Consider the following 28,000-nt stretch of genomic DNA (forward strand, 5'->3'; position numbering starts at 1 on the left):
CATTTTCAGTCACCTGGAAAGGATGTGCAGACCCTGGGGATCTCTATGAAATTCTGCTGTGCCGCTGACTTGAGTTCCTGTAAATAAAACTCGAGAAGGTTTAAAGACGCGCTGCTTTTATTGCCGCTTGTCCGCGCCCCGCTGTGACTGCCCGGCGAGCGCAGGTGCCGTACGCCGGGCCCGCAGGTCCCCGCTCGCCCCCAGCCTTGCCTTCCCGGCAGGCTCCGCGCCGCCGGCACCTGGATGTACCGCGGCGCCATGCGCGGGGGGAGCCGCACGACGGAGGGCAGTTGCGCACGCGCAGTTCCGCTGCGTTTGTCGCAACGGCTTTGCGCGGAAGGATACGTGAGCTGACAAAGATAGATCTGCGCTCGGTCGTACGCCTGCCTGTCGGAGGGCGGGCTTGGCGGAAGGAGACGGAGGAAGTTCCGGTGGAGGTCCATCTGCCGCACAGGGGCGTCGTACGGTACCGCTGGCTGGCTCCGCCCGGACTACTTGCCGGAGGGAGCTAGTTCCGGCGGCAGCCATTCGGCAATTTGCTGCCTCCGCTACCGCCATTTCGGGAGCCGCCGCCTCAGCGCGCTGGGACCGTGGGCAGCTCGGCGCTGCGCCGCCCGCTTCAGCCGAGTGGGCCTCTCCGCACCCGCGGCCCTTCTGCTGCCTCCACCAGAACCTCACCGGTCCCCTTTCCTGATGGCGACCTCCGTGGGGAACGTGGCTGACAGCACAGGTACCGTTGCCTGCCGCGCGGGGACGGGTGCGCCGGGGGCCAGCAGCGCCGCAGCCTTGTGGAGGCCGGGCCCTGCCCTGCCCTCGGCCGGGGCCTCACGGCGGCCTGCGCCCCCCCTAGGGCCGCGCTTGGCTCGCCCCGAGCGCGGCGCTGCCTGCTCGCCGGGTCCGCTGCCGGCGGAACTTTCCAGAAGCGGCGGCCTGGGCGAGGCGGTGGCTCCCGGCGCGGCCCGCGGCGCGGCCCCGGTCGCCGCCCCCGTCGCCTTTGTGCTTGTCTCTCTTCGCCTCGGGGTGTCGACGGGCTGCCGGCGGCCCGGGCTCGTCCCTCGGCGGGCTCCTGTCGGCGGCGCTGCCCGGCCGCAGGCTGCGAGCCGCTCCTGGAGGATCACGGAGCGATTAGTTGTTAGGGTGCTGCTCTCTTATTGCTATGTTTATCCGACTATCAGGTGACTGCGTAGAAGATGAAGCAGCGTAAAAACTTGACCCAAAATGTATGTTGACTAGTCCATTATCTCTCGTTATTCTTAAGGAGGAGGCCTTCTGTGGCATAGCCGAGAAGTACAGTGCTTTTCTGGACAGTAAGATAGCGTACTTTAGCTAAGAAAGATCCTGTCCTACGTTTAGTTTACAGATTCAGGACTTGAGGGACGGGGGAGAGAAGAGGAGAAATCTCACTTTCCCTGTAGAGCAAGAAAAAGAAGTATTCTGCTTACTGAAAGGGTGAAAGGACAACACAGCTTTATCCCCTGGATTTTTGGGGGTTTCTGTAACCAGAGGGAAGGAAGAGTATGAAAAGCTGAAACGATGTCTGGGAAAAGTACAAAAAAAAAAATAGGATCTGTGGAGAAAGAGACAGGATAGTAACGCAGATATGGGGCTGTAAAGAGCAATGGTAGTGATGCAGAAGTGGAGATGGAGAGGCTAAGTACTGCAATACGGTATTTCATTGCTCCTCAGCTAGAACTGCATGTCTAGTCAGCGAGGCTGCAGCATCCTCTTGCAGCCTTGATCTGTGGAGGTGAAAAGAGCATGTGTACGATTTGGGAAAGTCCTGTGCTTCTCATCATCACCACCTCCCAGATGGAGGTGGCAACTGCTTCTGTCTGGGCCTAGATTTTATTTAAATGTAAAACTGAGCATGAGCGTATGGTAAGTGTTTAGGATGTTATTTCTGGGGGAAAAAAATAACCTTGGGTACATTTGTGATAGTTATGTGTGGGTTTTTATTTTGCTTGTATTCTGTAGAAGTTTCAGGAAAGGTCATTGTCATAGCATGTACTAGGCTTTTCCAAGGTCATAGTCAAAGCATGTAGCACAAGTTAGCCTAGGTACATAAATTCATGTATGCAAGACTTGATAAGGGATTCTTCTGGCTGTGACTCTTCATTGCAGTTACTTTCTTTAGAAATGGATTTAGTGAGCAGTCATTGATGGCTGTGTTATAGATTCTTTGGGTTGTAGAACTCTTCTTCCAGCCAACTTTCTGTTAAAAGTTTAGCTCGTTTTGAACTTTGTGATATAGCTGTCCGCTTCCTGCTTTCCAATGAAATTCTCAAGGATCACTGCTAAAATACTTGTTTGGAGGTAGATGACTGGCTATTTTACGCTGAGTGATTGGTTTGCTTTGTCTCTTCTGAGGGGGTTTGTTTTGTGAAGAGACTTGATAAATGAAGGAAAATTTTAGCGTTTCACTTATTTTGTTGCTTTTGTTAGCAATTCTTATTCCCAGGTGTTAAATACAGTATTTCTGCACCACTTTCTCTCTTGCCCTGGGAGCTGCAACTTCACTTTCACTTTTTGCTTAAGTAGGCAAAATGTAGCATTTAGATAACAGTTGGAACGTTCTTTCGAAGTGGTCATAAGAATGGAAGTCTAAACTTTTGGAGTTTTTTTGCTTTAGCTTTGAAATTTAGTAACACCATTGAAATTTATTTGAAGAAGAAATTATTCAGTTAAGTCCATGGGACATGCTCTTCCTCTATCCAGCTTCCCTATGTTTGTGCCATCAGCAGAACTTGAAAATACACCAACTGCCAGAGGGGCTAAACCTGTGTGGCTGTTAACGGCAGAAGGAGGGAGTGAGGAACAGTGTGTTGGTACTCCAGTATCATTATTACTGTCAGTGCCTTGAACTTTCGTAAATGGTGCTGTCATTCTCACGTTGAATAACAGTTGTGTCTGTCTATTGCCAGTAGGTTTAACCAGATACTGAAGTCTATTTTTCCCTTAGTCAGAGTTTGGAAAACTATTAAGCTAGGCTCCTAGAAAACAGGAATCTAATCTGGATGAAGATACTTGGTTAGTAATTTGTCAAGTATCTGAAAGTGAGTAGCTTTGCTAGTTCCAACTTACTGTGAAACAGTTAAAGTTTTTAGTACTGACAGAGACAATGTACTATCTGGAAAAACAACTTTAGTTACATCATGTAGTGTTTGCAATCTTCAAAACCTGCTAGTGCTAAAAAAGCAATTTTGAAAATAATTTATATCAATCCCAATTCTGTAAAATAAACACTAGATAGTAACTCTGTACCTAATCTCTTTGTGATGATTCTGCTATCTTTAAAGTTCTCACAAAAGAATTAAAGAGTCTCAGAGGATTTTTGTAGTACCTAACTGCAAAAATATGTGTACTCAGATACTGAGGTGCTTCCTTGTATTAGGAAGGATTTAACAGTTTCATTTAAGTTCCAAATTTATCTGTTTCATTTAAATTCAAAGTTTTAAAACTCTGTAGGTCTAGGTAGGAAGTGTTTCATGAATGGAATTCAGTGACTGCAGAGTACTGGAAGTGCTGGACGTCAGGAGGAAAAATAAGAGATACTTGCAGTAATCAAATCTTTTAATAGTAAGAGTCATTGGTATAAAGGCAGAATTCCAAGGCCAACACTTCTTCCTAGGATGAACGGTAGTGGTTTTTTCCAAGCTGCACTTGCCTGTATTTTAAAACAGAACTGTGCTTTGTAAGAAATTTTATTTACTTGTCACACTTACGGTTGTTTTGTCTAAAACAGGTGATGTTTATTTAAGTATTTTGCTCTCCACGATTGTATCTTAAATACTAAAACCATTTTGTCACTCCTATTCCAGCTAAGCCTACAGAAGCAATAACTCCTTTCCTGTACCCTGTTTAATAATTCCTTCTGTAGGCCACTTGCATAATCATTAAAGTGTGTGTTTGTCTCTCATCAGATATTGTTCCAAGGCCAATTTTTTTTTTCTATGAAGGAATTTTTATTTGTTATGAGAATGTAGGAGTATAGAGGATTCAAGGAATGTTACACATTGCCTTTTTTTTTTTTTTTTTCCTAAAAGGCTTTCACTACTGGCACAGCAAAACTTTCTTTTGTTCAAGCCCTTTGAAGTCTTTGTCTGCTGTCCTTCATTTCCCTATTAAGTTTTTAGAACTTGTTTTTGATACTACAAAGCATAAGATTTATAGTCTTGGGGGAGACTGAGCAGAGTCATTGTTCTGTTAGCAGCACTTCTACTGTTATGAACCAAAGTACAATATCATGTCAGGAATCCTTTTATATATATTTCAGGTTAATGGAAAATGATTCACTTACAAATATTCACAGTCATTACAGTCTACATGTTTCCTGTTATTAGCTGATGAAGTCATAGACTTGTACAGATAGTGTTAGAAATATCATAGTAATAGGTTGGGGCATAAAGATCTGAGAGTTCAAACTGCCACGTGCTTTAGTGTTTTATGTAATTTCAAACATTTTCATCCTTCAGTTGTGTACACTTTATTTCACGTTGTTTTGAGGTTTTTTTTTTGTTTTGTTTTGTTTTGTTCCCATTATCTAACTTTTTGTTTTCCCCCCTTAAATGTTTTGGTGATTCTCCAGAACCAACGAAACGTATGCTTTCCTTCCAAGGGTTAGCGGAGTTGGCTCATCGTGAGTATCAGGCAGGAGACTTTGAAGCAGCAGAGAGACACTGCATGCAGCTTTGGAGACAAGAGCCTGATAATACTGGTGTGCTTTTATTACTATCGTCCATTCACTTCCAGTGTCGCAGATTGGACAGGTAGGAGACTTGAGGTGTTCTGTCAAGCTTGCTTTATAGTTTGCACCTCTAACAGTACTGAGTATAGCTGACAAAAGTTCTGTTCTAACACTGATTTCTTTTCTATCACTGAATGCAAATACTGTCTTAACTTTATGGCAGCAGTAAGGACTGGTCAAAAATAATGTTCTTTTTTGAATTTTGTTAGGGTAAGAGAAATACAAATTGGAATTGCTAGCATTACAACAAACAACAGATCTTGCCATTATTCATGTTATTTTAATATTGTACACGTTAATATCAGAGCATCAGCCACACGTGTGTACTGGAGGTACCTGTGTAAACAAAAGCTTTTGTTTATTTATTCCACCTGCAGTGTGGGGGTTTGTGGTTTTGTTTTCTTTTAAGTTACAAGACTGATTGTTTGCTGTGGAAAGGCGTGATTAGTTAAGGATTTTTGTCATCTGGAAGTTGTCTCTATAGTCTTTCTGCTTCCCTGTTCCTGATCTTGCTTTCTGTGCCTCAAGCATTTTGAACTTTACTTGTTCTAGCTGTAAATCTGGCTGTGCTGGTGAAGGAAGTAAGAACTTTTGACTGAGATTTATTTTATATGGGCTTCTGAATGAAGTTGTAATACCAGTTGAGATATGGGAAAATAAAATGGGAGAGGATACAACAGAATTTTATATCTACATCTGTCAGCTATGTCCTGCTTCTTGAAAAGAGAATTGAGTGCAACATTGCTTAAAGCATGCAAATGTTGGAAGAGGCTTCACAGGATTTCTGTAGTGTTTTCTCCAAGTGCGTTGAGTTCAGGTTTGGTGAGGCGACTTGAACCTTACTGATTGTAAATGGGAGTTGTCTTTCTTCAGTATAATCTAAAATAGGAACAGGGGAGATGATAGTTTAAGCTAGAAGCAGCTAAACACAAGACAGCTCTGTAAGTCCAGATTTGTTGGCTCTATGTTTGGCTTACTTAAGCATGAATGTTCATTAAGTAACTAGGTAAACAGGCAAACACTGAAAGTCAAGGGTGGGGTGGTTTTTTTTTTTTTGCTAACTTGTGTAATTTTCTCCAGGTCTGCTCACTTCAGCACTTTGGCTATTAAACAGAATCCACTGTTGGCCGAAGCCTACTCAAATCTAGGCAATGTATACAAGGAACGTGGACAGCTACAAGAAGCAATTGAACATTATAGACATGCACTACGCCTCAAACCAGATTTCATTGATGGATATATTAATTTGGCTGCTGCGCTGGTAGCTGCAGGTGATATGGAAGGAGCAGTACAGGCGTATGTGTCTGCCCTTCAGTACAACCCTGTAAGTAACACTTTATTTTATAGAAGAACTCCAGACTTTACTACTGTCCCAGGACACACAAATAGCAGGTATCAAAGAACGAACAAGTGATAACCCTTCCCTCTAACCTGTACACCATAAACTTAATGATGTACTTAATACTTTTCTTAAGGATCTTTGAAAGACCTCTGTCACACAAAGTTTTAAATTGCAATACAGTAAGGGCTCCTGGTTGTGTACTGATCTGTATTGTTGAGATACCAGAAAGGCAAGGAGTTGGGGTTTGGTGGTGGCTTTTTTTTTTTTCCCCCTGAAGTCAGAAGTTTCAGTGAAGAACCTCCTATTTAGCTTTGTGTGCTTTAAGGCAGTGTTATTACAGTGAGAGAATCACTGCTCAGACCTGAATGTGAGATCTTGAAAAATCATCAGGTATTACTTTATCACAAAGTCAGAAATTTCATGGTGATGAGAGTTGCCTTGGTTAGATTTCCACTGGGGACTGGTTTACAGAAGCATCATTTTTATGTTTTATGGGCTGAAACTGAGTATCTGTCTGTAAGTGACTCCTATAAAATAGATGTGGCATTTGGATTTTTGGTTGTAACTGGTTTGAATTGACATTTTTAGTAAACAATGTATCAGACAGGTATCTTCTGTTTATTTTGCATCGTACTCAAATAATTTGTATAGTACTACTGAGCATGATGAAGGTATCGCTTGCTATTTGGTCATACGTTTTGTCAAAAAATCCTTCAAATGCAGCATTGGTCTGGTGAGCATATATCCTTTTTCTTTTGGAAAAGCAAATGCAAACCCAGTCCAACAAGAGCTCAGAATCTTGTTTCGCTGTGTTCTTCAGCCTAGGTGAGCTTGTCTGGCTTACTATGCTAAATGGTGCGACTAGTGGAGTTTATGCACTGGTTAGAAATACTGTAAGATGGTGTTTTCTTACAGGAGTTGAGTTTTCTTTGGGTTAGAAACTTCTTCAGTTAGCATTGACGAAAATGTCCCCATTCTCTGTGGTCTTTACTGCTAGGTAATGCAGTTGCAGCCTGTGCTGTGATTACAAATGAAAGAACAAGAACATGTGGCAAGGCTGTTGAAAGTGGATGGGTTAGTGGGAAAAACAGGGAGAAAAACTGCTTTGGGGATACAGGAAGCAAAATCACTGTGTATAATCTAGTTAAAAGCCATAACGGCAATCGTGTAACTTGAGAATACAGGTTTGCGTCATGCTTTAAAAAAAAAAAAAGGGACTTCAAATACTTACGCATGGCAAAAGAACTTAAGCTGCTTGTGAGGGGGGCATTTGTTTTCGGTTTTCTTTTGTATTTCTGTATAAAAATATGAAATACTACTTTCTTACTTTCTACTTCTTTACGGTTGTATTTTTACAGTACTAAAATCAGTAAAATTATGTGTTGGTTGTAATGTTACGTCAAGAAAAATAATTTACATTTGTGATGTATTTATTAAGAATTTAAAATAAGCTGTAGAGGACTGGCACGTTCCTTTGCAATTTCTCTGCGAAGACCTTTGTGTCTGAAGTCCTGAAGCTGATAGCATGACTTTGGTTTTTCAGGACTTGTACTGTGTTCGTAGTGACCTGGGGAACCTGCTCAAAGCCCTGGGTCGCTTGGAAGAAGCCAAGGTAGGTGTGGGGTAGAATACATGTAAACGTCAGTGTTTTGAAAACTTGAACTTTGCACCAAGTCTTCAAATCTGCGTTGATCTACAGACAGTCTGAGAAACTGCTGAAAACTGAAGGCACTGAAACACCCCAGAGTAGTTGCAGGGCAAGATATGGCATGTCCATGTTTAAAAGTTGGTTTAAGTCAAGAAATGGAACATTACCAAGCCTTTCTGCTGAACTAGACTATCTGATACCATTCTGCAGTATTGGGCAGGGGCTCCATCATGCTCTTATCTGGAGATAAGTAACAGTCCTTCAAATCTGAGGCTTGCCTGCTGGTGCCAAGCAGAGAGCCTGTGGTTAGCTCGAGATCCCTGTACGATGCAGGTGCTATTGAAAATGCTGCTCTTCTAAAGTCCTTTGTGGCTTGTAAGTGGAGAAGAAACTTATCCAAATGTTACCTTGTAATATTGGCTTTTAAAGATTTTTATTCTTTTAACTTTTCCCTTCCCTTGATAGTGGAAGAAAGGCTAGTAAACGATCAATAGCTGCAGTATGCGAACCCCCCCAAATATCTTTTCTTCATGTCTACCCTCTGCCCTCCCCCAAAATACAGAAATCAGAAGGACAAAGCTGGTTTGTTTGGGAAATGAACTGATCGAAAGAAAACTTGCTATAGTGGAAAGGTGGCTTCTAGCAGTCTTGTGTTTCCTAAACTGAGAATTTGAACACCAAGATGAGTTTAAAATTCTTGGCATGTTAAAACTTGGATTGCACAAAGAAATTGTCTTGTTACAAGCCACCTTACGCGTCCGCGCTGCAGGGGTGAGGAGTGTGGAGAACTCGGAAACACTCTGGACTCCACGTCTGTCACTCCAAGCCCCACGCGCATGCTAAAAAGTGGAGTGTATGAACAGCGTAGCTGTCTGTTTGGCTGCAGCACCATTTGGGGAGGGTTATGAACTTTACGGGGTAATGGGAGTGCAGGTTCAAAGTTCAGAATTTTTTTTTATTTCTCTTAACAACTTGGATGTGCGTACCATCCTAGGGCAGCCTAATTGATTTGGTCAGATCCAGGTTGAAAATACTTTGTAGCAGCATTTAGAGTTTGAACAGTCTTTGAGACACTTGGTTCTCAGCCCACCAAGCGGACAGCTAACATGAATTGCACTTCACTGCAGCTTTAGTGTGACTGGTATAGGCCAAGACACTGCGCCTGCCTTAGGTTGCTGACTTCTTTGTTTCAGAGCTCTGGAGACACCTAGTTTGAAAGTGTTATTCCGTTTTGTGAGAACTTAATAAACAAGGAAAAACATCTTGAGTAAATTGCAATGTGTTTCTTTGGTTATCAGTCCATTTGAAAGATCAAGCCAGCAGATTCCTTACGGTTTGAACTAAAATTTAATTTCTTTGTAGATATTTCAGAGCCTTTCTTCCAAAAAAAAAAAAAGTCCCTGCTGTATGCAATTGCCCTGATTAACCCTCTCCCTTCTGCATGTCTCCCTTGTTACAGACAGATTGTCCTCATTCCCATGTGTTAAGACATATCCAAAAAAATGCAATTGCTTTGTTGAACTCTTACTAATGATCTTGTTTTATTTTCTCTCTTGTTTTTGGTTTTTCACCACTGATATTGTATTTAGAAGGTTTCAGGTGGGTGAAACCTCCTATTCCATGCGTAAGGTGCCTCGCTGAAGGGAGCTCGAGGCCTGGATCTAGGGCAGACACACACCTCCTCCTCCTCTTCCAGCAAGGAACGCACCGAAAAGTCACATGATGAGAAATATGGTAACGGGTTTGTAACTGCCACAGCAAAACCATTTGCCTCCATGCCTGAATCTTCTGTCTTGTGGCTTCAGAAACAGCTTAAAATATTTAATTACAAGCAAGTAATGTAAGAATATTTTATACTAGTAGCCACAAATTCTTTCAAAGAAATAAAGTAAAAGTAAATTAAAATATTTTTTTAAAGAAATAATTGGAGATAGTTAATAGTAAAAGCTTCTAACTCTTCTGGTTGTTCATTTTTTTCCTTTTTTCTTCTTTGTTTGGATTGCAGCGTTCTGCTCTTCTGATGATGCGCTGTGATCCTGCAGTAGCGCAAAGGCTGCGCAGCGGTAACGCGCATTGCGTGCGATTAAGCCCTCGTGAACGGTTGACTAGATGATTAATCTCTGATTGGGTGACTGCCCAAGCTCCAGGCTGTAGCCTTTTGGATAAAATTGGGTTGTAACACATTTAGAGTCCAGACATCAAATTTAATATGCAAGTTTCTGTATGGGCCTGTCTGGTAGATTAATGATTCTGGTTGGCCGTTCACTGGACCTAGGGGCAATCAATATAGCAAAGCAGTTCGCAGCGATAGCGTGGCGCCGTGCTGTTTAGGATGCGCAGCGATTTCTTGCGCTTGCATTACAGGGACCTAAACCTTCATGCAATCCTGTCATTTGAGGTTTTGAAGCTGCAGATGATTGAATGTATTTGAAGAAACTGGGAAACAAGATACGGATTGGGTGTGTCATCTCACTTGACAAGGACAATTAAAACCGAAGACTGGCTTCATGTTTTCAGTAGTTTTTCTAATTTTTTAAAGTAATTTCTATCTGTTCTAGAATATTTCACAATTTAATATTCTGTTTCACAGTGAAGTTGTTTTTACATGGTAATTTTTTGTTTTTTATGCACTTAAGGGTGGCAGATATCTCCGCTGAATTATTTCTGAGATGATTTCTGTGGTGACCTGGTGTCTAAAGGCATGTTAATTTGTTGTCAGCATAACTGAAAAATGGTGGGCTTGCACCTGGGTTTTGGTTTGCGCTGGCGCAGGATCAACAACAGTTTGCAGCGCATTAGTTTTGGCGCAAGCTAGCCTATACTGCAGGGTCACTTTTGGCTGGTTAGAGAAGGCATACTAACAATTATTTTTTCTCATTTTTTTCTTTTTACAAATATTCCCCTTCCCTTGTATCTCTCTTCTTTAACTGTTCCAAGGCCTGTTACTTAAAAGCAATTGAGACTCAACCAAACTTTGCAGTGGCTTGGAGTAATCTTGGCTGTGTTTTCAATGCCCAAGGAGAAATTTGGCTTGCAATTCATCATTTTGAAAAGGTAACTACCTAAGCCAGTCAGCTTCACTGCTAGACTTTAATGTACATGCAGTTGTCTGCTTGTAGATGATAGAAATATTTTGATCAGCAGAGAACTTCTTGTGATTCTCTTAGTTGACATCCTATGTTAATCGGTGTTTTTACTTCTTGATGTTTCAGACTGCCTGTATGCCGCTAGAGAGATACGTTTAGAATTGCCCTAAGGACTTCACACACATGTCAAATACAAGAAAATTCATTAAGTTGTTTTACAGTCCTTTTTTTGAATAAATTTTTCAAAAATCTAATTTGATGGGAATAATGTTTTGCATGTTTCGTGTGTAAGAGGGAAAAACAACTTTCTGCTTAAAATCATTTTCCATTGTGATTTTGTTTCAGGTATTACTGTCCTTTGAGTAACTGAGAAGAACAGTTTTAAGTGACAGACTAATTCCTCTTCTCCAGGATTATTTTTCACCAGTATTGTTTCAGACTTCTCTAGATTGGTGTCACTAACTAGTTGTCTGATACCTTCTAGTTAGTATCTAGTTAGCATCTTATTTCAGTTTGTACTAATCTCTTAAGTTTCTAAAGTGACCTAAAACCGGATTTAAGATGTGGTAGACAGTTTCTTCCTGATATTTATGACTTAAGATCTACAAAAATAATTTTAACTGCTCATGATTTTTTTTGAATCTGTCTAGTTAGTGATAGATTATAAAATATTTTAATTTGGAAATAATAGTTCCCATGAGAAAGATTCTAAGAGTGTGGCCTGTCAAATACTCACATGTAGCTTATTACTGCTGCTTCTGTAACTTTATTGGTTCTTAAGTTTTTTGCATTTTATTAGTTTTGAAGGGAGTGGAAATGTTTTCTTTCAGTTAAATGGCTACTGAATTTTCCCTACACACATGATGTATTTGCTCTTTTCTCGCCCTTGTGAAACTGTCTCTATTTCCCTGGGCTGCTAAAGTTTTAAAATGCTGTCTTATTTTGCAGTAGATAAAGTTATGGATCAGGTTTTTTAGGGTTTTCTCCCATAAAAACAAATTAAAGGCAGCGTAGCATGGGTAGGCAGGAGTGTTAAGTATGATCAGCCTAACATGAAATATGTTTAACCCTTTATTCTGCAGTACTTGCAACTGACTAGGTAAGCAAATGAATAAATTTGAAAGTAGTGTATACTGTCATTTCTACAGATAAATGACTTTGCTCTGTGATTCATTTATGTAACTTAAGTTTTCCTTCCTTACTAGGTTATTGATAGTCTTAGATGCTTACAGATTGGGTTTGTCAAATTTAAAAAACACCCAACTAGGTTTCATAGAGAATGTTTGTGTGTTAATGCTCAAAACTGTTACTTCAAAAATATTTTCAGGCTGTAACGCTTGACCCAAATTTTTTGGATGCTTACATCAATCTGGGAAATGTCCTGAAGGAGGCAAGGATATTTGACAGGTAAGCAGATAAGTACTGTTGCTCTGTCAGTGGCCTGTCAGATGTATCAAGATACAAATTAGGTTCCTGATGTAAAATCTCTTTGGACAGTATAGCAAATACTTCTGCTGTAAGCTAAGCAAGCAAATGGCTTTGAAATGCATACAGAGCAGGTTACTGGAATAAAAAAAAAAAAAAATTCCTGTGGAATGTATTCCTTTATGTTACTTTCCTGTACTTAATAAAATGTTAAAAATGAGAGTTTCTGAAGGTATTGATGAAAATAGATTTGAAATTAAGGCAGCGGATGGGTAAAGATGAGATGTCCAAGAAAGGCATGAACACTTGAGTTCTCTGTTTTCGTTATGTGATTCAGGACATGATCTACAAGTGTGTGTCTTCTAAAACTTTCCTTCTGTGTAAGACAAGCTGAAATGCTGAAATTCAGCTAAGCATCTGGTGGAATATTCTGTATTTTGTTATGTGTTGGCATCATGTTTTTGCATGGGGTTGCAGTACTGTTGCTGTCTTAACTTGTTTTGAGACCTCTGATCTGATACATGAATCTTACTTTTGTTTCTGGAAGACGATCCAGGCTGCGTTGTTTATATGCAGTATATCATATTGCATCTGTTAATTGGATTATAGTTTGTGGTAGCTGCGGTTTGTGGCTTGAAACTTAATAAAAGCTTGCAGGGAACAGGTTAATTATTCTAACTAGTTGCATTGCACACAGTGTAAATCATTCAGTGATTTCTGTTTTAACTACGAATTAGTGGGCCAAACAGGGGCATGTTTCCTCATCATTTTAGAATTTACATCACCTTTTTGAGAATTTACTTACTATGTATACTGTTGTGATTTTTCTAGAAATTGGATTTGAATACATCAGTCTTTTATATAGTGCTATAGGAGCATATAATATCTCACTTTAGAACAAAGTGAAGTTTGAAGTATAAGTAAAGCATGATACATGTGTTAGGTTAGCGGAGAGAATAAAGACATGTAATAATGTGATACTGTTTATATTGTTACAATTGAATAATAAACTGGGAAAAAAAATGAAGCAAAGGTCTCATGCTTATCCTAGGGATGAAGAGTGTTTAAAAAAAGTAGATGAAAGCTTTACTTTTTTTCCAGCAGACTTGATTACTATACAGCATCAGGTGGGAGGAAGACATTCCTGTTCTACGAAGTATTTCTTCTAGTCTGCTAGTTGTTACAGAATTCAGCATAGCTTTAAAATAACATGAATAATGATAGTTCATCCCTTGATTGGGATGGCTTTTAATTCAGGCAGTACTCTTCTGTGTTTTCAGTAACATCTTAGAGGACAGATTTGTGTGTGTTAATAATACGTATCCCTTGAAGTTTGGTTTTTTTATGTAGGTCGTTTTTGTGACCAAGTAAATACAGTTGCTGCTCTGTGGATGATTGTTTACCTTCTTTTTCTTGTTACAGAGCTGTAGCAGCTTATCTACGAGCCTTGAGTTTGAGTCCAAATCACGCAGTTGTGCACGGCAACCTTGCCTGTGTGTATTATGAGCAAGGACTAATAGACTTAGCAATAGACACCTACAGGAGGGCTATTGAACTACAACCCCACTTCCCTGATGCCTATTGTAACTTGGCCAACGCCTTGAAGGAGAAAGGCAGCGTAAGGAGTACTTTTTTCTTTCTTAAACATTCACTGTACTTTTAAAAATTTTATTTTAGACACCAGGTGTCACCAACTGTATTAAGATGGGATGTTACCCTCAGTCGTAAGGAAGAATGATTCAGGAAATCTCCACCTTGAACCTGTTAAAAGTGATTGTATAATGGCTTCTCATAAACAGCGCAGTTACAATAAATATTACCGTATTAACAGTATCCCTTTTTTTGAAGGTGGTAGAAGCAGAAGAATGCTACAATACAGCTCTTCGACTTTGTCCCACTCATGCAGATTCTCTCAACAATCTAGCAAACATCAAACGGGAACAGGGGAATATCGAGGAAGCTGTCCGTCTTTATCGGAAGGCTCTTGAGGTACAGTTGAATGTGGTGAGGGAGAGATGGGGAATTAAAGTTGGGGATGTGTAATATGACATTAGGTTTTTTTCCCTCTTCGGTCCTAAGTGGAGGAATGTCTGCTCAGAGACCTGAGTCATATAAAAAGAAGAGTAAGAAATGCACAAGTATTTTTTTGATATGGTCTACTTGGGGCATTTGAGAGACAGATTCTACTACTTTTTCTTCCAGGTGTTTCCAGAGTTTGCTGCTGCGCATTCAAATTTAGCAAGTGTTCTGCAACAGCAAGGAAAGTTACAGGAAGCTCTGATGCATTACAAAGAGGCTATTAGGTAAATGGATGCTATCTGTTATAGTCCCAGCCTTTCATAACAGGAAAGTGCCATAGGTTTGTACAGAAAGTGACTCACAGTAGCATATTTTAATTTAGAGAGTTTGCAAACCAGAAAGTCTGGGTATGGGTATGGTTCCTCATTGGAGGAGGAACTTTTATTGTTCGTGACATATATTATCTTTATTTCTCAGAATCAGCCCCACGTTTGCAGATGCTTATTCTAATATGGGAAATACTTTGAAGGAGATGCAGGATGTTCAAGGAGCTCTACAGTGCTACACCCGTGCCATTCAGATAAACCCAGCTTTTGCTGATGCCCACAGCAATCTGGCCTCTATTCACAAGGTAGCACATGCGAATGATTCACTCTTAGAGTATGGTGGGGCACTGTGAGTACTTACCCTGAGTATATTTTTATCTACTGACTCATTTCTGTGTCTTTACAGGATTCAGGGAATATACCAGAAGCCATTGCCTCTTACCGCACTGCTCTGAAACTGAAACCTGATTTCCCAGATGCCTACTGCAACTTGGCCCACTGTTTGCAGGTGAGGAAGATGAGGCTTTGATTGTAATTCTTAAAATTCTTCTGCAGCAAATGCTAAGCTTGATCACCTCCACCAATCACTAATTTAAATGTAAAGAGTAGACTTAAGTCTTAAATCAGAAGATAAGATTATACAGTCATCAACAATAATTACTGAAGTTCTCACTTCCATTTTTGGAAGAAGCATTAGTCTCAACTTGTGAAATATCTGGTACAGATCAAAAGAAGCTGTTGTCCTAATATTATTTTAATTTTTCTTTTTTCTAGATTGTCTGTGACTGGACAGACTATGATGAAAGAATGAAGAAGCTGGTTAGCATTGTAGCTGATCAGCTGGAGAAAAACAGACTGCCTTCTGTCCACCCGCATCATAGCATGCTGTATCCCCTTTCTCACAGTTTTAGGAAGGCTATTGCTGAGAGACATGGAAATCTGTGTTTGGACAAGGTAGGAAGTTTTATACAGGCCAATTGTGATTGAAGTACTTTGTGGTTTTGCCTGAACTGAAAATCTAATACTCACATAGTTAGTATTAGCCTTTGTAAAGTTTCTGAGTCACTGACCTGTAGAGAGAGAGGACATAGTGTTACTCATCTAGTTTTGCAGAGTCCATGCGAGGGGCGTTTTGGAAAAGCAGAGTGAGTTATTCTTTCCTGACAGTAAAACAGATCCAGGCAGCTGTATGATAGTATTTCTGAAAATCTGGTCCTTTCCAGCATCCGTAGCACTTGGAGCCTGACCTTGCCTCTAGTGAATCCTTGCTGGAACATGCGAGCTTTGTGTTTGATTGGCTCTGGGATTTCCAAATGCACTTGTTTTAGTGGTGATGGCAGCAATGTTACAGGGGTGATGTATCATGGTAGGAAGTACTTCAGTATTTGTTGTGATTCTGTTTTGGAGTACTTTGTGTACAGTAGAATAGATTCTTCCAAAAACATATCTTCTGTTGCTGTAATTACTTAACTGTGTGCCATTTCCACGAGACTGCACAGCACCTCAAGCTGCCAAGAGTGCAGTTGGGAGTCGATGGCAAATTCTTCAACTAAAATTTCATGCAACTTCTTTTTCTCTTCAACCAGAGAGTCGTAGCTGTTGGCGCTTGTGAATGTTGAGGCGGACTACTTGAGCAGATTGCCAATTATAATTGAAAATACAGTCAGCCAGTGGAAGGGTCTGGTTAGCTAATGTAAAGATCTCAAACTTCAGAAGATAACACTTAGATTTCAAACTGGCTTGTCTTAATAGCCTGATAATTCTGTCAGTGATAGTGGCTACAAGCTGATGTCTGGGGAAGATGGTGAGCTGAAGAACAGAAAGCGTGCTGTGGTGCTTCACAAGAATAGTGTTCTGGTCACAAGTGGCTTGTAGTTTGAGAACTTCCTGGTCCTAGTGGTGTGGTATCAGTATATTTAATAATCAGGGGTGGAATACTTAAAAAATAAACTGGTAAAAAAGCAGAAATGTCAACTTGCAGTAGTGATGTCTGTCTTTATTTGGCTGAATGTAGGTACGTGGTATCTCATAACACAGTTTGTGGACATTACGCTTGGCTCCAATGCAATACATATAATGCAGGTTTGAAACAACAGATGGCCACAGACCACTTACTTGAGTGTGGGATAAGGCTAATTCTGCAAACTCATGGGTTTTTTTGTCCCTCTGTTTAGCATTTGGTTTTGGTTCCTGAGTTTATAAACAGTTGTGTGTGTTTTCTTGACAGATTAATGTTCTTCACAAGCCACCATATGAGCATCCCAAAGATTTGAAGGCCAGTGAAGGTCGACTTCGTATTGGCTATGTGAGCTCTGATTTTGGGAACCATCCAACCTCACACCTAATGCAGTCAATCCCAGGCATGCATAACCCAGACAAATTTGAGGTAAAAATATAAATGGCATGCTTAAAGCTTTAAATATGGCTGTAAGTGGCACTTTCTTTTTCTTGGTGCAGGCAGGCTTTTGTTTCTAGGGTTTTTTTTTGTTAGCGGGCTTTTTTTTTATGGCTAGAAGAGTTCTCCAGCCTGAGTCATCCTCCTTTACCAATATGAAGTGTTATTTAGAAGGTAGGCAAACTAGATACCTGTCCTTAGAATTACTGCAGGTAGGATTTGTGGCCCATGGAAAACTTTTTTTTAAGCTTCAGCTGCTGTTCTTTGAGTAGGTGTGTTTCAACATCAAGCTACTACTGCCTGATTACTTCTGATTTACAGATATGCATCTGTTTTTTGTTCACTCTCTGTTGCTGTTTTTTTTTTTTTAACCTGTATTTTTCTCTGGGATACCTGAATCACAAACATGAACTTCAGATTGGTCTGGCTACTGCTTTTTCAAAAGGAAATGATACACTACACTTACACCAGAAGGAGCATACACAATTTAGCAATGCTAAAGACAGTCACGTCTATATTTATTTGGGTGTCATGTTAAGGGATTGAGCCTGTAGATAGAACTAATTCTCAGTTACGTTGTTTGCCTCGTGGCTGTTTAAATTGCCTCGATTTTGAGCTCCTGTTTTCTAAGACATGTGAATTTGCTTATCTTTGTAAAGGGTTGTAAGTCTTTCGTTCTTGCAAAAGTGTTTTTTATTAATCTTTTTTTGTTTCGTTTTGTTTGTTTTGGTTTTGGGCTTTTTTTTCCCCTACCTTCTTGCTTTTTCCTAGTCATGAAGTCTTTGTAGTCTGAAATCCTTGTGGCAAAGCTGCATGCTTGAATTGTTATCCGAAGTGTAACTATGAAGCAAGTGTTTTCAAGAAACAGTTAAAATGGTGGTCTGAGTATGTGGGGTGTGGGGAGAATATGCCACTTAACCTTGAATCAGCTCAAGACAAAGGGCAGTCTTTCTTGTTCTGGATTTATAAAGCTCTACAGAGCTTAATTTAAATACTAAATAGATGTTATCTATTATTTTACTAAAACCATGCTTTTGTCCTGCAAGATAATAAATTCTGTGCATATTGGTTCTCTCTTTTGTATGTGGTAGGTTAGCTAAAGATGCCTATTTACATAACCTGTCAACCTTGAGTTTCTCAGATGCGTTTGCAGTTTCTTAATTGGAGGGAACTAGTCACTGTTTAAAGAATCTGTTAAAAAGCTTCCCCAAGGGTTAGCTTGTCTGTTCAACCTGAGTCATAATTATGATTCTCACCAATTACAAATTCAAAGGTGTCTCGTAAAAGGTGCTCTTAAAATTTAATGCTTATACAAATTCATTTGTTAAAATTACTTTACCTTGCGCTGATGAGAACATTGTATATATGTCTGTGCAAGATGCAGTGCCATACTTTGGCACCAGAACTGGGTAAAACTGGGGCCTGTTGCAAATGTGTCAAATGCCCAGTGGTCCGTCCCCCCCCCTTTTTTTTGACGACTTTTTCAACTGGTAAATGCCACACAAATAAATATAATATAATTTGTATGAAACTAGATGTAATTTTGCTAATGTAATTTAAAATTGCAATACCATATGTTTTATAGCGAAGTTATTTTGTTGGCAAGTTGTTGCAGATACTCAATTTTTGGTGCCTCATCTTCTAGGTATTCTGTTATGCCCTGAGTCCTGATGATGGTACAAACTTCCGTGTAAAAGTGATGGCTGAAGCAAATCATTTCATTGACTTATCTCAGGTGAGCCTTTTTGATGCATTGACCTTTTAGCAAACCTAAATGAAGAAAGAGCAGCCTGTAGTTTGAGATTTTTAGTTGCAGTCATTTATGGAATTACGCTGATGTTAGTCTTGAGAATTTTGGAGTTCGTAGATGTATTGGTGTTATTTCTCTGCATTACCTTAGTTTGGGAATCTACCACTTAGCCTACATGAGCTTTGATCATTAATTAGCCTTACAGGGGTGGTAGTGGTGGGGCTGTCCTGGTTTGTATAGCCTCAGTTTCTAGCCTTTGGTTTGTGTTTTACTGCTGCTGAACTAGAGACATCTATCAAATATTTTTTTAGCTACTTGTAGGTAATGACTAATTATATAGTTAATTCTTGGAGGGATTTAAAAGTGTTGAAAATTGTTTACCTTTCAGTATTAGACAGGAAGAGACACATTGTAATTTCCAAGGTATGGCTGTTCTTCATGGAAGTCATCGGTAATACCTGGTGTGAAGTTCTGCTCTTCTTTGTTTTTTGGTTTAGCCAAGAACTGAAGCAGTTTCAGTGTTGCTTGAAGTTTCTTCTGTGGTCCATTTGTGATATTTTTCTGCATGACTTGCCGAGCTTGGCAATGCTAGGTATCACTCCTCTGATTTGAATGTGCAGAGGCAATCTTCAAGTACCACAGTTACAATTTCTGTCAGCAACTGCTTCAACTGTGTCTAGCAAACTTAGGTTTTTCTTGGCTTCAACAGGGGGTTTTTTGACTGAGTTGAGGACTTATACCTCTGTAAAACCAGCAGTAACGAGATTTAAGTCTCACCTAAATTAAATTATGCAGTTGACATTTATACATTGGTACACTGATGACTAACCACATTTAGTACTGACAGACTGAAAACAAAAATAACTATTTACTTATGTATTTATTTATTCTTCAGATACCATGTAATGGAAAAGCAGCAGACCGCATCCATCAAGATGGGATACACATTCTCATTAATATGAATGGTTACACCAAAGGAGCGCGAAATGAATTATTTGCCCTGAGACCAGCACCTATTCAGGTAACTAAGTTAGAGGGCTCTATCTCTAAAAAAACGCTGTTAGTAGGAAGAGTTTCTCCTGGCAGAGTGGAAAAAACGTTGAAGGCTCACGTTGATCAGTAAAGCAAGAGAGACTTTTTAGGGCTTAGCATATGTGAGGCAAATAAGATCATTCTGTTAAAGCAGAGTAGTTTGGGTTTTTTATGTGCTTTATGGGCTGTTGACTATGTCCTGAAAGAGAACTCCTTAATTCTGTGAGGTTCCTGTACACCACTAGCTTTCTTGCATTAGTGTCGTGGTTTAACCCCAGCTGGCAACTAAGCCCCGTGCAGCTGCTCGCTCACTCCCCCATGTACGATAGGGGAGAGACTCGGAAGGGTAAAAGTGAGAAAACTCGTGGGTTGAGATAAAGACAGTTTAATAGGTAAAGGAAAAGCCGTGCACACAAGCAAAGCAAAAAAGAATTCATTCACCGCTTCCCATTGGCAGGCAGGTGTTCAGCCATCTCCAGGAAAGCAGGGCTCCATCATGCATAATGATTACTTGGGAAGACAAACGCCATCACTCTGAATGTCCCCCCCCCTTCCTTCTTCTTCCCCCAGCTTTATATGCTGAGCATGATGTCATATGGTATGGAATATCCCTTTGGTCAGTTGGGGTCAGCTGTGCCGGCTGCGTCCCCTCCCAGCTTCTTGTGCACCCTCAGCCTACTCTCTGGTGAGGTGGGGTGAGAAGCAGAAAACGCCTTGACTCTGTGTAAGCACTGCTCAGCAATAATGAAAACATCTCTGTATTATCAACACTGTTTCCAGCACAAATCCAAAACATAGCCCCATACCAGCTGCTACTTGTGGTTTAGGCCCAGCTGGCAACAAAGCACCACTCGGCCGCTCGCTCACTCTTCCCCCCCGGTGGGATGGGGAGGAGAAAATAGAATGAAAGGCTTGTGAGTTGAGACAAGGACAGGGAGGGATCGCTCACCAATGATGGTCACAGGCAAAAGAGACTTGACTTGGGGGAAAAAGAAATCAATTTAACTTGTTACCCATCAAATCAGAGTAGAATGATGAGAAATAGAACCATGTCTTAGAAACGCGCCTTCTCCCCGCCCCTCCCTTCTTCCCGGGCTCAGCTTTGCTCCCATTCCTCTACCTCCTCCCCCCCAGCAGCGCAGGGGGGCGGGAATGGGGGTTGCGGTCAGTTCATCACACATTGTCTCTGCTGCTCCTTCCACAGGGGGAGAGCTCCTCACACTCTTCCCCTTCTCCAGTGTGGGGTCCCTCTCACACGGGTCAGTCCTCTACCAGCTTCTCCAGCGCGAGTCCTTTCCGCGGGCTGCAGTCCTCCGTAAACTGCTCCAGCGTGGCCTTTCCCACAGAGTCGCAGCCTTTTCTGGGCCCAGCCACCTGCTCTGGCGTGAGGTCCTCCCCGGGCTGCAGGGGAATCTCTGCTCCACTGTTACGCCTCCATGGGCTACAGGGGGACAGCCTGCCATCTCACCACAGGCTGCAGGGGAATCTCTGCTCCAGCATACCTCCTCCCTCTCCTCCATCTTCACTGACCTCGGTGTCTGCATGGTTGTTTCTCTCACATCCCACTCCTCTCTTTGCTGTACCTCCTCCTTGTCTTCTACCTCAGCAGTCTTTTCCCCTTCTTAAAGAGCTATCACAGAGGTGCTACTACCGTCACTGATTGGCTTGGCCTTGGCCAGAGGCGGGTCTGGCTTGGAGCCCGGGAATCTTCTAGCAGCTTCTCACAGGAGCCAGTCCCTGTAGCCCCTCCCCTGCTGCTAAAAGCCTGCCACACAAACCCAACAAGTTACTATGAAGAAAATTAACTCTATCCCAGCCAAAACCAGCACAATTAGTGAGAACAAAGAAAGGGTATTTGAAGCAGTTGTGGAAATGAGTTGTTGTGTTTTAATCTCTTTAGGCTTAGTGAAATTCTAGTTAGAATAAGTCAGAGTCAATGTCAGAATTATTTTTCTGACTAAAGATTTTCTAAAACGCCTATGGAAAGAGAATGGGAGAAGCCTGAATCAGAGTCACTCTAGGCTACAGAAGTTGTCTCAGGTAAGAGAAGCTGTAATCATTGATGGTTAGTATTCTGGCTATAGCTGCACGTAGTTGGATACTTTGGCCTTTTGCTTGAGGGATCAATTTTAGGACATTTTTGAACTGTTCGCTGTCTTGATAGTGAAAGTTTCGGGTTAGTGATTTCTCTTTAGTTGATAAAGCACAAGAAGGAACTTCAATCTGTAGGTGGAAAATTTAACTTAAAATATGTTGGTTTTTAACTTCCTTTATTTTTGCAATGCACCTGGGACTGGAGCCTTGCTTTCTTGTTTTTTAGGCTATGTGGCTAGGGTATCCTGGAACCAGTGGGGCGTTGTTCATGGATTATATCATCACAGATAAAGAAACTTCCCCAGTTGAGGTGGCTGAGCAGTATTCAGAGAAATTAGCTTACATGCCAAATACTTTCTTTATTGGAGACCACGCCAACATGTTCCCCCATCTGAAGGTACGTAGGAAGATAGGGCAAGAAAAGTAGGTGTTTTCAATAGCTGTCTTTATAAAATGGCACTTAGTACTTGGTAAAGGATCTTGTAACTTTTTTAGAACTTTTTTTTTTTTTAAACAGAAAAAAGCAGTCATTGATTTCAAGTCCAATGGTCATATTTATGATAACAGAATTGTTTTGAATGGCATTGACTTGAAGGCTTTCCTTGACAGCCTCCCCGATGTCAAGATTGTTAAGGTGAGAGCTACTCCTTTGTGTGTTCAGTGTCAGGGACTGAAGCCAGTACTTGCTCTGAGGCTTATGTGATTTATCTTAGATGAAGTGTCCTGACAGTTGTGACAGTGCAGACGGCAATGCTGCCCTCAGTATGCCAGTTATTCCTATGAACACAATTGCAGAAGCTGTGATTGAGATGATTAATCGTGGGCAAATTCAGATAACTATCAATGGATTCAACATCAGTAATGGATTAGCAACTACTCAGGTAAGGCACTTCAAGGCGCTGTTCTCTTGAGTTTTGTGTTATACCTGTATGTTTTAGTATAACAAGGAAGAAAAACCTCCAAGCAAATGTGTCTCTCTCAGGTTGATTTGTTTAGTTCTCATACTGAAGGGAACTCACAAATGTGTTGTAAGCCACAGATGTACTGGAAGATTATCTTTCCCCCCAAAGATAGAGGGATTATATCAAGAGGTATCTAAAGTCCAAAGAAATTTAATCTTGTTGCATAAAGAAGACACTTGGTTGTTCAGAATTTGAAGGCAAGACTTGCTCATTGCCTGCAGCCTACAGGGCATTTGTGAGCTGTTACCCAGTTTCAGTTGTGTTTTTTCCTTTAGAGAAAAAAAAGGCTGGGTAATACAGGCAAAGTTATTCCACTGTATCCCAACAATGTTTATTCACCTCCTTACATCTTTCTGAACTATGCACTATACCACCACCTCTCAGTGCTTAACAGTTCATGGGATTTTAGTGATAGTGACAGTTACTGGTTTTGTTTAATACTTTCTTTGCAGAACAGTTCTTCCTTTTTAAAAATACCATGTTTTGATATTGGCATAACTCTTTTGACTTGTGAATTTTATTCAGTTTACAGTCCTTCAGGAGACTCTTTTACGTCGGTTTTATGAGACCTTTTATTATCACTGCTCTATCCATAATCTCATGCCTTGGTTTCTTTTTATGAGTTCTTTTGTTCACAACTAAGACTTTCCTTTAAGTTGGTAATAGGTTATGTCTTAGTTTGGTCAGTAAGCTTATTAGCATTTTATTCTGAAATTTGTTGTCCCCTGAGAATAATAGAGAATTCTTGTCTTAGCACTCCACCACCAAGATGAAACAATCTAAGCTCTGTTGGTGCACTTCTAAAACAGGATTTCTATCTTTTGATCACACTAATTATAACCTTTGTTTGTGCTTGTTCTAATTTGATATCATCTACTTTTGGGCATAGTTCGACGAGAACTGTGCATTGTGTTTCTGAGGTCTCTTCAGTGACCTGGATAAGTAGCACTTCTACCAACTTTTGTTGAACTAAATTATGTCATGCATCTTCTAAGGGAGTCAGTGATTGTGAGTCATTGTCATTCATGTCAAGTTTGTCAACAGTATGCTTATTTTGGCTGGCCGCACTGCCACTGAGCTAAATTTTAAATATATATGTATGTAAAATATATATATATATATAAAGGCTCTAAGTACCTGTTTCACCCTGTCTGTACTGATGTTTTTATCTGTCTTTTATCCCAGCATTGCCTGTCGTTATTAAAAAAAGAAAGGAAAAAAATTAAAAATCATATTTTACTAATCCTCAAGACTCTTGCATGGTATTCTGATTATCCCAACTTCATCCTCTGCTGGTTTTTATTAGCATATTCCTATTCTTTGTGAAGGCTGTAAGATCCGTTCTTTTTTGAAAGTCCATTAATAACTCTTCTAGTCTAATTTTCAGCATTTCCCATTATTTCCTTGTCAGCTAGTTCCTTACAGTCTGTCAGTTACATATTAGTCTGTATCTTCAGTCTTGACTATCTGTTCTGTGCCTGTTGTCTTTTATCTTAAAAAAACCAAAACAAACCAAACAAAAAAAAACCACCAAAAAACAAACCACAAAAAACCAAGCAAACCAAAAAACCCCTTTGCTTTTCTAAATACTTTTTTGTTCTTCCTTGAAGTCTTAATTTCATTTTTGGTCTCAAGGAAAAGAGGAGGGGAGGAGTCCCATGTGTAATGCTTCTTTGTATGATTCTTCTTTCCAATTATTCCAGTTACTTGGAATTTCAGGGAGATACAGCAAGGGCATGAAAATGCCCAGTGTTTTGTGCCTTGGTGGTTGCAACATTGTGGCATCCACAAGCGTGTACGCGTACCAGTTAAATTCTTGTTATAGGTAAGTAGACAATTTTGTTTCATATAATAAAACCAAAGATATGCTTACAGTAACTTATGATGCTAACAAATGTTGCAGTGTGTCTCAGGACAGTTCCACAGGGCATAGTCTTGTTTCCTGCAATTTCACTGTTCTAATAGCTATTTTTTTTTTCTTTAGATTAACAACAAAGCAGCAACTGGTGAAGAAGTTCCACGAACTATAATTGTTACTACTCGTTCTCAGTATGGCTTACCAGAGGATGCTGTTGTATACTGTAACTTTAATCAGCTCTATAAGATTGATCCTTCCACTTTACAGATGTGGGCTAATGTGAGTATCTGTATCTAATACAAAATCTAAGGTCAGACTTCTGGAACACAGCTGTTCTGTTCAAGTTAGCTGAAACTTCATGCGAGTTAAAACTGTAACTGTTCTGTGGAAAACACTGACCCTGAGCCGTTTGAATCCTTACAATGCTCATGTTGCAGGACTTAGTGTTAATAGAATATAGCATTTTTTAGATTGATTTCAAATCACATCTGTGCCACTGAAAAATTCAAGTCTTGGACAGCTTAAGTATGCTGGTACTCCATTGTGAAGTAAGTTTGGTCTTCCCTAGTCTGCACAATCAAGTCATAACTGGCCTTGGCAGTTGGTAGATCTGAGCACTGAGTGTCTGTATCAAGGTGAAGTTTATAGTGTATTGCTGAGAGCTACCTGAGGGGTGATTTTTTTTTTTTTTTTTCTATTCCATAGCATGGGCCTATAAATAAATGAGATCATAAATTTCAAGACTTGCTCTCTTAAGTACTGCTCTATGAACTATAGCTCAGAGTTGCTATCTCAGTGGGATTAGAAATGCAATCCTAGTTAATCCACTCGAAATGGTGATCTGTTTTTTTTCCTGCTCTATACCTCAGAAGATTAAAGTATTGAATGATTATGCCTTTTGCTTCATTTTGGTATGTGGTAATTGTTCGGAAAAGGAAATGTTTCTGACTGAACTTTCTGTATTTGCTTCTTTATTTTTGTTATAGATCCTAAAAAGAGTTCCGAACAGCGTACTGTGGCTGCTGCGTTTCCCAGCTGTAGGAGAACCCAATATTCAGCAATACGCACAAAACTTGGGTCTTTCCCAAAACCGAATCATCTTTTCTCCTGTTGCCCCCAAAGAAGAACATGTGAGGAGAGGGCAATTGGCTGATGTTTGTCTAGACACTCCTCTTTGCAATGGGCACACAACTGGGATGGATGTACTCTGGGCTGGGACTCCAATGGTCACCATGCCAGGTAACGCGGTGGGGAACCTACACAGAACAGATGGGTTTGAATATTATTAATTTTTTAATAACAAACAGCAAGCCAAACAAACTGCGTTGCTTCTTATAGAGGCAGAAGGAAACTCATACTCTGCAATATGTTACTTGATAAGCTTACTCCTGTTTTCAAGTTGTGGTTTTTCTGGTTTTTTTTTTGTTTTTGTTTTTTTTTACAGGCGAGACTCTTGCATCGCGAGTTGCTGCCTCCCAGCTTACTTGCCTGGGTTGTCTTGAGCTCATTGCAAAAAGTAGACAGGAATATGAGGATATTGCTGTGAAACTGGGAACTGATCTGGAATAGTAAGCAAACTTGTACTGTGTAATGTGGTAACATCAATAATGTAAAACGCTGTATTTGGGCACAGTGCTGAGACTTACCAGTAGTTTTAATCTTGCAGATAGTTTAATATTTAAAATAGCTAGGCAATCCTCTCTAGAGGTTTCTTGTCTTGCAGTTAACTCAGCTTCTGCTTTTACAGTAAACAGCGCTCCCAATTGAGTAACAATGCTACCTATTCTGAAGAAATTGTTTATGTGCAGGCTCTTACCTGGTAAAAAGTGCAATATAGTTCTTTAGTTCTTTTTAAATTGAAGATTAAGGAGTTAGTCACTTACTGCAAGTTAAAATTGCACTGTAAAAAGTTACCACAGTACAGATAATGCAAGAAGTTAATGCGTTAACGTCGCAGCTCTTCTGAGTTGAAGTGGTCATGCTGGTCTGTATCAGAAATGATGAGGGGATGAAACAGTGATAGGAATTTGGTGGAAGTGGAGGAGCAGATAATTTTGAAATAGTTCTACTGGTAGTTCTGGGTTAGCTGAAAATAGTAGATTTCAAAAGTAAACAGTATTATAAAGTGTTTGGAACCTCTTGTGACTGCTTTAACTCTTTTTGTAGCCTGAAAAAAATACGTGGTAAAGTCTGGAAGCAGAGAATATCCAGTCCTTTGTTCAACACGAAACAGTACACAATGGACCTGGAGCGGCTTTATCTTCAGATGTGGGATCACTATGCTGCTGGCAACAAACCGGACCACATGATTAAGCCAGTAGAGGCCAGTGAGTCTGCATGAAGAGAGACTGACTGTGTGCCCACCCAGAACTCTCCAGGAACTGAGCCTCTCAAACACTTCTGCAGAGATGATGAGCTAAAAACTGTGCATTTCTACTTAATCTGCCTAGTACTCTGTGGCTGAAGTAATACATGATGGTGATTAAAGCACAGCCAGACTTATTTCTTGCATGATAGGGAAAGACTCAATAGAGCCTGGGATCCTTTTATTCCATGAGGAATTTGAATGGGATTGAGCCTTGTACGTGTGAGCCTATGTGTATGAGTGGCATAGTGGTTGCTGGGGGACGTTTGAACTGCCCAACCAATTATGATTTCATGGATTGATTTAATCTTCCTATGAATCTCTTTTATGTGGATTGGGAATTGGAGCATTTTAACATTTGATTTTGGGTACTCCTGTTGGTATATGTGTGGTTCTCCCATGACAAGATTTCCAGCTAGCGAGTGTTGCTCCCTGCATTAATTTCTAAACTGTGTGGACTGAAAGGGCGTATTTGCTGATGTAGTCTTTTTTTATAGGTTTTATAAACCACTTGAGCCTATATCAGCCTTTTAATGTTTGACCTCTGTTTTGGAGCTCTCTGTAATGTGTTGGTTTAGATAAGGACTTCGGGTTTTTTGTCTTGTTTTTAAGCTTCTCCAATAACTCAGCTAATTGGCTTCGTGATGGCAGCTCCTATTCTGTTGAAAAACCAAATTTGATTTGAAATTAATCCTCCCCACAAGTGTTTGAGGTAAACACAAACTGGTGCCAAATACAGATCTTTCAGGAGTGATTGTTAATTATGTATAGAGGCGCAGTCCTAGGTACTGTAGCAAAGACTTTAAACAAAAAATAAAGCTTTGGTTTGCCAGTTTGACTGATTTGACCAGCGTTTCACGTTTTCTGCTGCCCTTGTTGTGCTGCTGTCAGAAGAGTATTCTGAACTGCTGGCCTTTTGTCTTCCTTTCTGTAATTTTGTTTTAAATAACGCTG

At 40.4% G+C, this 28,000-nt stretch overlaps 1 protein-coding gene across 5 annotated transcripts; it reads left to right on the forward strand.

The window, feature by feature from the left end:
* Window positions 1-503: 503 nt before the first annotated feature.
* On the forward strand, window positions 504-27,888 carry OGT (O-linked N-acetylglucosamine (GlcNAc) transferase). Of its 5 annotated transcripts, none has more exons than XM_050901929.1 (22): window positions 516-730; window positions 4,586-4,766; window positions 5,825-6,068; window positions 7,630-7,698; window positions 10,672-10,788; window positions 12,148-12,227; window positions 13,668-13,863; window positions 14,094-14,234; window positions 14,448-14,548; window positions 14,742-14,895; window positions 14,997-15,098; window positions 15,365-15,544; window positions 16,818-16,976; window positions 18,631-18,720; window positions 19,631-19,756; window positions 22,088-22,258; window positions 22,379-22,495; window positions 22,575-22,742; window positions 24,808-24,960; window positions 25,668-25,920; window positions 26,126-26,249; window positions 26,848-27,888. In XM_050901929.1, exons 1-22 carry the CDS (start codon window positions 694-696, stop codon window positions 27,020-27,022), a joined length of 3,138 nt encoding a protein of 1,045 aa, XP_050757886.1. In that variant the 5' UTR covers window positions 516-693; the 3' UTR covers window positions 27,023-27,888. The 5 variants fall into 5 exon arrangements, with proteins under 5 accessions (XP_050757890.1, XP_050757886.1, XP_050757887.1 ...); XM_050901930.1 differs by having other exon boundaries at window positions 4,616-4,766; XM_050901933.1 differs by lacking the exons at window positions 25,668-25,920; window positions 26,126-26,249; window positions 26,848-27,888 and adding an exon at window positions 24,527-24,648 and having other exon boundaries at window positions 504-730; window positions 24,808-24,927.
* Window positions 27,889-28,000: the final 112 nt, after the last annotated feature.

The sequence above is a fragment of the Gymnogyps californianus genome, chromosome 9, assembly GCF_018139145.2.
Source record: "Gymnogyps californianus isolate 813 chromosome 9, ASM1813914v2, whole genome shotgun sequence".
NCBI lineage: Eukaryota > Metazoa > Chordata > Aves > Accipitriformes > Cathartidae > Gymnogyps > Gymnogyps californianus.